General features: G+C 37.0%; 1 protein-coding gene across 9 annotated transcripts in view; it reads left to right on the plus strand.

Moving 5' to 3' along the window:
• Positions 1 to 12,138, plus strand: part of NFASC (neurofascin) — a 202,246-nt gene that overhangs the window by 43,404 nt on the left and 146,704 nt on the right. For all 9 annotated transcript variants that reach the window (XM_074222467.1, XM_074222463.1, XM_074222469.1 and 6 more), the window contains exon 2: positions 10,576 to 10,650. In XM_074222467.1, the coding sequence (XP_074078568.1) occupies positions 10,576 to 10,650 (75 nt within the window). The remainder of the gene's footprint in view (positions 1 to 10,575; positions 10,651 to 12,138) is intronic.

The following is a 12,138-nucleotide window of genomic DNA, read 5'->3' on the forward strand; positions in this document are numbered from 1 at the left end:
TTGAAAGGTTTTCTCTGTCCACCCACTAAATACAAAACTAAGAAAAATGAACTACACCAGGAGGAATAGGAAGGAGAGAGAAAAGCAAATGATCAAGGAGAACTGAGAATATGTGCAGAGACCCAAGTAACATTATTTTATAGATAACTTCGAGACATGGGAAGGATAGCGTTTGAAAAGGCAAACAAGAGAGAATGACCCAATATTCTGCAGTCTACTGGTGGATCCACCCGGCTGCCCAAATGCCTGGATTTGATGGTAATTACATTCTGTGTTTTAGTCTGGCATTTCAAAGGTCCTAGAATATGAATTCCTGCAGGGGAGGCAGCCTGCACAATCCTGCTTTGTTCCAGCTCTTTCAGAATCAAGAAAATAATTAAAAAAAAACAATAACCCTCTCCTCTGAGATTTGCAGAGTAACTCTTTGTTATCTGTTTGGGGGGTTTAACCTATATACCCAAAACTGGTTGGAAGTAGTAGTGTGGTCGGAGCCCATTCATGCTGAAAATCAATAAGTCCCCAGGGAGCCTATGGCAAGTTCAGTGTAGTCCATAAAGGGCAGAGGCTGAGTCCAGTGATTCACTCAGTACTCATATGCCAAGGGCCAGACTAACTGCCATGGAAGACATAGCATCAGCGCTGATATTATACTAGTCTAGGGCCTTATAATTTTCCAAGTCCTTTCACAGACATCTGATTGGCCCCTCATAATAACTCTCTGAAAATGTAGATAGGTAGTATTTTTCCTTTTTTTGAATCCATATTAAAATCATTTGATATTTCTTGGTAAATAAAAAGTAGTTAAGTGAGTTAAGGAAAAAAACAGGAAGACTTAATTTCTTAAAAATTTCTTTTTGGCTCAATTTACTCATCTGGAAAATGAGACATACTTCATGAATCAAATGATATAATATTTATAAAGTACTTGGAACATATAGTAGGTGCTGTCTAAGTGAATATTATTAGCTGTTATTATTATTATTATTAGAGATATTATGATCATTTGACTGAGATGCTTGCCCATGACCATGAAATAAGTCCTATACAAGGTCTAAAAAGAAGAGGGATTTTCTGATAAATATATCTGCTGTTTTCATCAAGTCCCAGAATATTATAGATTCTTCTCAATAAGATCCATGGTTACTCAAAAGAAATCAGCCTCACAATAGATAGATAGATCAAAGATTAAATGAATGAAAAATATTTGTTTAGACTATAACATGGTCTTCTAATGCTAATCCATTGAGTTAAAAATAGCTACAATTAGGGGCTAAGAGAGGGAATGACATGATCACCCTATGCTTTATTTTATATATATATATATATATATATATATATATTATATATATATAACATATATTATATATACATATGTATGTATATATGTTTATTTATTTAGTTATTCTTTGGAAGAAATTGAGCTTAAGTGACTTGCCTTGGGTCACAGTTAGTAAATGAATGAGGCTAGATTCTAACTTAGGTCCTCCTGATTCCAGAACCAGTGCTCTCTCCACTGTGTTTGGTAACTCAGTGCTTAGAGCACTGGCCTTAGAGTCACTGAATTCAAATATGGCCTCAGAAACTTGACACTTGCTAGTTTTATAATCCTGGACAAATCACTTAACCTGCTTGCCTTGCATCCAAAACTAAGACGGCTCCGAAGGAGAAAGCCTGGTTACTTAGTATTGCCCCACTCCACTCCAAACCAATCCGTGTCATGACAACACTTCCCTGATATCATGGTCTTCTTGGAGAAGGAAGGACAAACAACAACAGTCCATTGAATTACTCGTTATCTGATACAGGTAATGCAGATGGACAAGTCAGGTCCAGAAGGAAACAGACTGGATTGCATTTGGGCAATTGATTGATGCTTTTTAAAATCCCAAGTAACATTCAAGCAGAGAGGATCATCTTGTCAACATAAGTTTTTCCCCATGATACTGTACAATTGTGTATCTTAAAACATTGAAATGCCTTTTAAAACAAAGTTGGGAATGACCTAGAGAGAAATAGAGAGATCTCTGGTGGATACAAGGTTCTATTGATGATCCATTGTCATAAAGGACCAGAAAAAGAGATGGACTGGTTTTGTGGTGAGCGTGAGCAATAATAATAATAGATGGATGGCCCAGGTTCTCAGCAATCACAAATGGCATAAGATCTACGTGAGAGACTGTAGGAACATCTACAGGAAAAATATATGGCCAAGAATCACTTTAGATGAGAAGGTATGGATGGGATTGTTTGAAGCATTTTGTTTTTCACTTTTTTTGTTCAGTCACTTCAAAATCAGCTCCATCTCACTCTTTGTTCCCCATTTGGAATTTTTTGGCAAAGATGCTAAAGAGGTTTTCCGTTTTCTTCTCCTGCTCATTTTTACAGATGGGGAAACTGAGGGAAATTGGATGAAGTGATTTGCCCAGGGTCACATAACTCATTAAGTATCTGAGATCAAATTTGAACTCAGGTCTTCCTGACTCCAGGAAGCATTTTACAGATGAAGAAACTGAGGACAAGTGAGGCTGAGTGACTTGCCTAGAGTCAGGCAACCAATAAATCATGGATTCAGGACTATTTTTCTTAGATCCTTCTACTGGGGATTCAGAGAAGTTGAAGTTCCTTTCTTCAAGGAGCTCAATATATAAAACAGTTGTGAATAGAGAGCTAGATCTGACTAGACCAAACAAATCACTTAACCTCTCTCGTGCCTCACTTTTTTCTTCCATAAAAAAATAAACAACACTTTGTAGACTGTCAACTGAACTCCTGGGACCAATCTCTAACCTGGGAATGGCCAGTCGAACAGAGCAGGCTAGAGAAATGAGAGTCAGGGATCAAACAAAGATAATTTCAGAGAGGACCACAGTTTGCAAGCAAGTCTACATGTCCCGGAGCCTGGCCCCTAATGCAGTGAGGGGAGATCTCAATTTTTAAACCCACAGCTGCTCAATGAGTTGTAACAATGAGAGATAACAGTTACAAAGTAACAGGTTTAATTCATAGCTAGACTTCATGCTTGTCCAAGTATACCAGATTCTGGTATGAAACCATTCTGGGCCTCAGCTCTGGGAGACAGAATCTCCTAACATCTTGACAACCTTAAAATGCTAGTTATTATAGTGTAAGGGAATGTTACCAAACAAATTCAAATGGATTTGCTTTGTCACACATTGACTTTGAACCACAAATTCACATTATCTATGTTGTATTGTATTTTTATCTATTTTATTAAACATGTCCCAATTACATTTTAATCTGGTTCCTGTCCCTTGGTAGTTTCATAGACTTCCTATTTGGCACCTTTGGTATAAAGCAGCCTATGATTAAGTGATAGAATGGAGTAACTATGTTCTAGAAGATTTAAGAAAAAGAAGACACTGCTGTGGGAAAGATTTTATAGAAGATTTAGAGCTCATCTTACTTCAGAGCTCATCTTACTTCCAATCTACTAACTTCATTTTAGAAAGGAATAAACTAAGGTCCAGAAATAGTCAATTTCTTGTCCAAGGCAAGAAAAAGCATCATCAGGATTTGAAACCAAATCTTCTGACTCCACAATCAAGTTCTTTCTACTGTCTATGACTGAGATAAAGTAGGAACTAGGGGCAGAGCCAAAATGGCAGCATTAAGGCAGCATTTCCCGGGAACTCCTTTACCCCCAAACTCCAAAAGCCAACAAATTATGACTCTAGGCAAAATTTAGAGGGGCAAAACCCACAGAAAGACTGAGTGATACATTTTCCCAGTCCAAGAAGTTCTGTGGGAAAGGTGTGTTTCACCAGGACCAGGGGTTGGAAAAAATGCCCCAGCCCAGTCCAGCCCAGCCCAGCCCAGGGATCACCAGGAACAGCTTGAAGGGGCAGTGAGAGAGCTCTGTTGGAGTACCTGCCACAGAATCTGCAGTGAAAATCTGGAGAAAGCAGCCTGTACCCCCAGAGACAGTAAGGGAAGTCTGCAGAGATTTCTCTGCTTTCCCTCAGGGTAGGACTCTGCTGCTAGCCTACACTCAGGTCCAGGTTGAAGTTTGGGCTTCCATACTAAGTAGCCAAGGTGGAACCCTCCTTATAGCTCCAGGGCAGAGGAAAGTACAGGGGCCATCTACATATCAAAGTACAGGCAAAAAAGCATAAGACCTGGGAGGAATAAAGGTCCCCAGTGGAGTATCCTCCCCAAAAAACCCCAAAGCCTTGGAAGTGCTGTCTTGGGCTGAGGAAATGAGTAAACAACAGAAAAAGAAGAATCTGACCATAGAGAATTACTTTAGTCCCATGGAAGATCAAAACACATACTCAGATGAATGACAAAATCAAAGCTTCTGTATTCTAAAACCTCCAAGAGCAATAGAAAATGGGCTCAGACTATAGATGAGCTCAAAAAAAAGACTTTGAAAAGCAATTAAGGGAGATGGAGGGGAAATTGGGAGGAGAAATGAGAACGATTCAGAAAAATCATGAAAACCAAATCAACAGCTTGGTGAAAGATATACAAAAAAAATACTGAAGAAAATAATATGTTAAAAACCAGTTTAGGCCTAATGGAAAAAGCAAAACAAAAGGCAAATGAGGAGAAGAATGCCTTAAAAAGCAGAAGTGGACTCAGGGCGGCTAGGTGGAGCAGTGGATAAAGCACTGGCCCTGGAGTCAAGAGTACCTGGGTTCAAATCCAGCCTCAGACACTTAATAATTACCTAGCTGTGTGGCCTTGGGCAAGCCACTTAACACCATTTGCCTTGCAAAAACCTAAAAAAAAGCAGAAGTGGCCAGCTTGAAAAGGAGATAAAAAAGCTATCTGAAGAAAATAACTCCTTCAAATGCAGAATGGAACTAAAGGAAGCTGATGATTTTGCAAGAAATAAGGAAGAAATAAAACTCTTCCAAAAAATGCCAAAAATTAGAAGAAAATGTGACATAACTCATTGGAAAAACAACCAACCTTGAAAACAGATCCAGAAGAAATAATTTAAAAATTATTGGGCTATCTGGAAGCCACAATCAGAAGAGCCTAGACTTCATTTTTCAAGAAATAATACAGCAAAATTGCCCTGAGATCCTAAAAGCAGAGGGTAAAATAGAAATCAAGAGAATTCACCAGTCACCTCCTGAGAGAGATCCCCAAAGAAAAACTTCCAGGAATATTATAGCCAAATCCCAAAACTCCCAAATCAGAGAAAATACTAAAAGCTGCCAGAAACAAACAATTCAACTACAGAGGCTCCATAGTCAGGATTACACAGGATCTGGCAGCATCTACATTAAGAGCTCGTAGGGATTGGAATATGATATTCCAGAAGGCAAAAGATCTTGGTTTACAACCGAGAATCAACTACCCAGCAAAACTGGGGCAGATTGTGGAGTCAGAAGATTTGGTTTCAAATCCTGATGATGCTATTTCCTACCTTGGACAAGATGTTGACTATTTCTGGACCTTAGTTTATACCTCTCTAAAATGAAGTTAGTAGATGGGAAGTAAGATGAGTTCTGAAGTAATTACCTTAATCCATATATTCAGAGACTTAAACTTTTCTATTGAAATAACCAGAGCTGAACAGAAAGTTTGATCTCCAAGTACAGGACTCTGGTGAACCATAGAGGGGGTGGAAGAGAAGGACTAACTATGGGGAACTTGATGTTGAACTGTTTGTATCCCTGCATGGGAAGAAGATATTGATAACTCATATGAACTTTCTCATTTATATGAGCTGTTAGAAGGAGAATATATAGACAGGAATATAATGGTATAATATAGTAAAAAGATGGAGTCAATGGGTGATAAAGGAAAGTACTTGGAGGAAGAGAAAGGAGATGAAGAAGCGAAGAAATTTTACATAAGAGTCAAGCAAAAGCTTTTTCAATGGAGTGGAAAGGGGGGAAGACAATGGGGGAAATGAGTGAGCCTTCATTCTAATCAGAAATGACTCAAAGAGGAAATAACATACACACTTAATAGGGTGAGGAAATCTATCTTACCCTAGAAAAAAATGAGAAGAAAGGGATGGGATAAGGGGGGATGGGGGGAGGGAAGGGAGGTGAATAGGTGATAGAAGAGAGGGAAGATCAAGGGAGAGGGTACTCGGATTCAACATGCTTTTGGATAGGGCCAGGATGAAAGGAGAGAGAGAGAGAGAGAGAGAGAGAGAGAGAGAGAGAGAGAGAGAGAGAGAGAGAATATAATAAATGAGAGTGGAGGTACAACTAGTAATAGCAACTGTGGGAAAAATATTGAAGCAACTTCTCTGATGGACTTATGATAAAGAGACAGCCATTGGAATCTGAACACAGACTGAAGTACATTTTTTTTCTCTCTCTATTCTTGAGGTTTCTCATCTTGTGGGGGGGGTATGTTTACTCTTATAACACAATCACTTTATATCAATGTATAGCATGGAAACAATGTAAAGAATATCAGACAGCCTTCTGTGGGGGGGAATTGTAAAATTCAAAACCTTACAAAAATGATAGGTAGATACTACTATTGTATATAATTGGAAAACAAATAAAATGTTAATAAAGAACAAAAAAGAAAAGTAGGAATGATATTAAATCTGTGTAGCTCTCTGAACACATAGCTCAGTAGCTACATGTCATTAGTCACTTACCTCTTTCTCTTGATATTACCCACAAATGACTAAGTACTTTTAATATCCAGAATGTATGCTCACACCATAACACAGATCATAATCCAAACATGCCAGCTCATTTTGTTTTACTCTTATCCTTGGAATAGGGATTCACTCAACATGCTTCAGGCTCTCCTTGCTTTCACTAAATGTTGCACAGATGCCAATATGAGTTGTCTCCTGATTGCCATTTGACCAGTTCATTTTCTTTTTCAGACATCTCCTTAATGGCATCCTTTACATAGAATGTTATTCATAGTTCTCTACTTGTTTTATATTGTAGCCTACTCTCACCCATCATATACTTCTCCATTCACTTCTGAGTAGGACTTATTTTTAATTTTTCAGAAGTTGCTTGTTCCATGACCCAGTCATACACCAACTTTGGTAGAACAATGACATATTTTTTTAAAATTTTTTGCAAGGCAATGGGGTTAAGTGGCTTGCCCAAGGCCACACAGCTAGGTAATTATTAAGTGTCTGAGGCTGGATTTGAATTCAGGTACTCCTGACTCTAGGGCTGGTGCTCTATCCACTGTGCCACTTAGCTGCCCAAGAACAATGATATTTTAAATGACACTTCTATTTTTGGGAGAAGATTGGGGATCATTTAATGGAACTTTGCAATTTTTCAGAAGTATTCTACTCCATGTTTTTCTTTCATTTCTTTCATTCTTACATTTGCACTTTTTACATACAACCATTGGTATAAGCTCTGGAGATTGTCTAACAGCATATTGTATTCTAAACAACAGACATTTTTTATTTACTTGGTTTTTCTTCTATAGATGTCTAAACCAAATTTTTTTTTAGTGGATGTAGATTTCTTCCATTAGGTTCAGTGTTCTTGATTCATCTTCAGGTAGGAACATCTGGATAATCTCATCACTCATGTAGAATTTTTCTTTCACCTGAATCCATCCTGGATCTCCTCTATGACACTCATGTGCCCAGCAAACATCTCTGTGGTTTAAACCTTTCCTATTGTTAATGATCAGAGGGTTGTGTGAAAAGGCTATTTCTGTTACTCCATCTTTCAAGAAATCACAATAATTTTGATGTTTGAATCAGTGATAACTTATTGGAAGAGAGAATTTTAGATGATATGTTCTAGTATTTTTAATAATCAATGAATAGAACTATTTTGTATTCACAACGTATTTTCTTCAATTGTGTATTGGTAGATATATGGTTTCCTGTGGAATATCACTTTGAAGGTCTACCTATTCCTTATTATATTGGGGATACCCTCCATGTATGCGTAATATGTATTCTCTCCTTTATATATCTTGTGAACTGATCCCTTAACACCTTCCCAACAATGTTCAGACACAGATTTTTTTCCATGTATATGTAGTACTATCCAGTTGCTTTTCTTCTCTTTGTTCTCTTCCATGTATTTCTACCTCCTTCATAAGCACATCGGAGAACATATGTGTCCATAAGACACATCAGAGTGCTGTCACTTTAATATTCTTGATGGTGAAAAAAGTTTGTTATTTTACAAGATCTTTGCAAATTTTTCCATTTTTTCCTCTATTAAATGCACTCAGGTCAATTTAGCTTAGTTGAGTTTCTCACTAAGTTTTCTTAAACTGTTTTTTTTATATTCCACCAATGAAACAATATTACTTATAATCTTCAATATCCTTCTTCATAAGAGTTTATAAATGAGTTTATACTTCAAGTCAGTGTTTTCTTATCTCACCACTCACCAAATGATTCAATCAGCTATCTCCTCCCTAAGGTAGCTTTTAGGCTCTTTCATCTCCCTTGATGGCATTGATTTATATTGGTTAAAATTGTCTGAAATTATTGTAGTCTTTCCTGTATCTTTTCTTCATGTATATCCTATTTTCCATATTAATAATTTGATTAAAATAGGTCAGGATCTAGTTATTTTAATTATACTGTATATCTTTGTCTCATCTTTATTCTTTTTTTCTAGTATTGTACTCATTTAGTCCTTACTCTCACAAGTCAGTGGTGTGACTGTATAAAAGGAATGCTTTTCACATCAGTAATGAGTCATTTCCTTTCTGTTAACATCACACCAAAAAAGAAATTAATTGAATTTTATTTGGTGCTTATCATGTCAAGTGCGTTCTAATAATTTTCTTCAAGGAAAGTATTCCTGCCTTGCAAGTATGAGACATCTGAGTATTCTATATGCCATGAGGAAGGAGATAGTGTTCCAAAAGTATCTGATCTTAATTCATATTTTCTTATATGTTTTATATTTTATATAGGCAATATTTGTTTTATATGTTGTCTATATTTGCTGTCTTCATTTGTTCCCATATTGTATTCAGGTTACTGAGAGTCATAATATTTGCTGATTTAACTTACCCAAGTTCTTTGTAGCAATGTTCTATGAAACTATTTTCATAGTAGTCTTCTTGCAAATATATAGCATGAGCTCCTCAATATGACATGAAGAAATATCCCAAGAAATAACACTTCTAGCTGCGTTATTGTTTTTACATTCATTCATAATAAAACCAACTCTATCATATCCTTTATTCTCCTCTTTCAGAAGAAATTGAAAGCCAGTCTTTATTTCACTAACATCTTTGTTTTTCTTCTGATTTCATTGATAAGAATGTGATTGATGGGGTGGCCAGGTGGCGCAGTGGATAGAGCACTGGCCCTGGAGTCAGGAGGACTTGAGTTCAAATCTGACCTCAGACACTTAATAATTACCTAGCTGTGTGGCCTTGGGCAAGCCACTTAACACCATTTGCCTTGCAAAAAAAAACCTAAAAGAAAAAGAATGTGATTGATATACTTCAGTTTCTCCTATAGTACATCTCCTTTTTCATTACTTTTCTAATGTTCTAATAGATCAAGAAACTATAATCCCTAACATTCTCTCTGCCCAAGTTTCTTTTCTTGTCTTTATTTTTTACATTTTTATTTAATTTTTTTCAATTAAAAATACTTTATCTCCCTGGGAGGGGAAAAAAAAGAGAAAAAAGCTCAATTTTTAGTCTTTGCAAGGCAGTGGGGTTAAGTGACTTGCCCAAAGTCACACACAGCTAAGTAATTATTAAGTATCTGAGGCTAGATTTGAACTCAGGTCCTCCTGACTCCAGGGCCGGTGCTCTATCCACTATGCTACCTAGCTGCCCCAAAACAAAGATTTTATAACAAACACACTTAGTCAAGCAAAACAAATACAAATTCCTGCAATGACCATTGAGAGAGAGAGAGAGAGAGAGAGAGAGAGAGAGAGATCCTTTACAATGTTGTCATTAGTCTATAAATTGTTCTACTGGTCCTGCTCCTTCATTCAGCAATAGTTAATCTTCCCAGTTTTCTCTGAATTCATCTTTTTTCATCATTTCTTACAGAAATGATGTTCATATACCATAATTTGTTCAATCATCAACCAAATGATATTTGCCCCCCTTTATCCCCCTTCCGTCATTACAAAGGTTTATTGTGAACCTAAAAGCCCTTTTGGATTTTTGGAGTTGCTGTGCTCAAAGAATTCATCACCAAGTGACCACTTTACTGGTGATGAGCATTTCTGTACTTAGCTAATCTGGTCCTTGAAAACCAGACTTAGTTTGTTGCCAGGACTGTTCTTGAAACTCTTCCAATGTGGTAGAACATGCCAGAACTTGTACTATGCTGGCTTAGCCTTTGGGGACCCAGGGTAACCCCCATTTCATGAGGAAACATGACAAGAAAGACTTCTGATTTAAAAAGAAAAAATCAGTACCACCTCAGGCTATTTTTTAATGTATACCAGACACCTGAAGGGAAACCATGAATCTCTGATTGTTTTGCTTGAAACCTTGTCCAGAACAATCAGGAGCAGAGAGGAAAATCTCTGAAGCAACAATGCAGAACAAAGGATTAATAAGGCTGTAGGCCAGTTGAGAAGTGAGCACACCAAGTATTTCTTCAAGAAAGTTTGACTTCTTTCCTGTCTTCCCCTTGATTCACAGAGTGAACAGTAGCAGTCAAAAGACAGGATCCCAGGAGAGAGAATCTAGAAAGGAGCAGACAACCCCTGAAAAGAGGTAAGGCTTTACCATTTCAATTCAGCTCGATGAATTCCAAGAGTTAAGACCCGTACTCTCTCTTCCTTCCTTTTATTTCTTTCTTCACTGACATACACATTCATACAAAAGAGACTCAGCACCTCAGATATAACTTTAAGAGGTTGAGCAGGAATTGTTTAACCTTGTATCAGTTATGCATCCTAGCCCTTTCCAGAGTGTTGGAAATTTTCATTGTGATGGAAGGGATAATACTTTATTAAGCATTTACAAAGGCATGGTCCTTGATACTATGTTTACAAAGACTAAAGTGAATGGCTCCCTCTTAAAGTAACTTATATGCCACTGGTGAGTAGGGAATGGTATATCAAATACTAAAAAGTATGATATGAGGTACCTTGAGGAATGACCAAAATCTCTAACAATTGGGAAGAAGAGGGAAAGCCTTAGGAAGGAGAGAGAAGACCTAAACTGAGTTTTTAGAGGAAGGAAAAAGATTCAGAATAGCAAAGATGAAATGGAAATTAATTGCAAAAATGGGAGTTAATTTGTTATAAAGTGTAGAACCCTTTGATCCAACAATATCACTAATAGGTATTTATCTCAAAAGGTTCAAATAAAGAAGGAAAGGAACTACATGTAAAATTATTTATCATAGCACTTTTTGTTTCAGTAAAGGACTGGAAACAAAGTATATGCCCACCAACTGGGGAATGGTAGAACAAATTACATCATAGAAAATTAAGAATATTACAAGATATAAAATAATGAAAAGGACATATTTGGAGAAACTTGGGAAAACTTGCGTAAACTGCTACAGAGTAAAGTGAACAGAACCAGTAGAACAATTCATACAATGACTATAAAATTGTAAAGGAACACAACTTTGAAAAACTTAAGAATTCTGACTTCAGAAGACAAATGATGAGCAATTCTCAGGGCAGAGGTAACTGACTCAAGATGCAAAATGAGAGACCAAACAGCCTTGACAAATACATGGATTTGTTTTGTTTTACTTTGTACAATGCATATAAAACTATTTTCCCCTATTTGTACCAGAGGGTTGGGTTCTCAGGGATCCAGGGCTAATTCAGAGTCTATGGGTAATGCTAAGATATTGGGATGGTGGAACAAATACTATTTCTCACAAGCCCTCACTAGTGTGTTTTCCTTATTAATAATCAGTGATATCAACTAGCTGGTCAGATTTTAATTAGAAAGGGGTGTTTGCTGTGATGTTATAGTTGGTACAACACCATCTCCCAAAAGTCTGTGACATAGTCTCCCCTCCAAATTTAGAGTCTTTGGAGAAATGGGTTCAAGATCAAAGAGAATCTTTTGGGGCAAATGGGTAATACAGAGCTCCTAGTTTCTGTAAGTCTTTTTCTTCTATTTGTAGGGGTTCATATAAAGTTGCCATTATATATCATATCATTTTTCTCTTAGATTCTTTGTAAAACTTTGAATTTAGGGGGCAGCTAGGTGGCGTAGTGGATAAAGCACCAGCCC

Source organism: Macrotis lagotis, chromosome 2 (genome assembly GCF_037893015.1).
Source record: "Macrotis lagotis isolate mMagLag1 chromosome 2, bilby.v1.9.chrom.fasta, whole genome shotgun sequence".
NCBI lineage: Eukaryota > Metazoa > Chordata > Mammalia > Peramelemorphia > Peramelidae > Macrotis > Macrotis lagotis.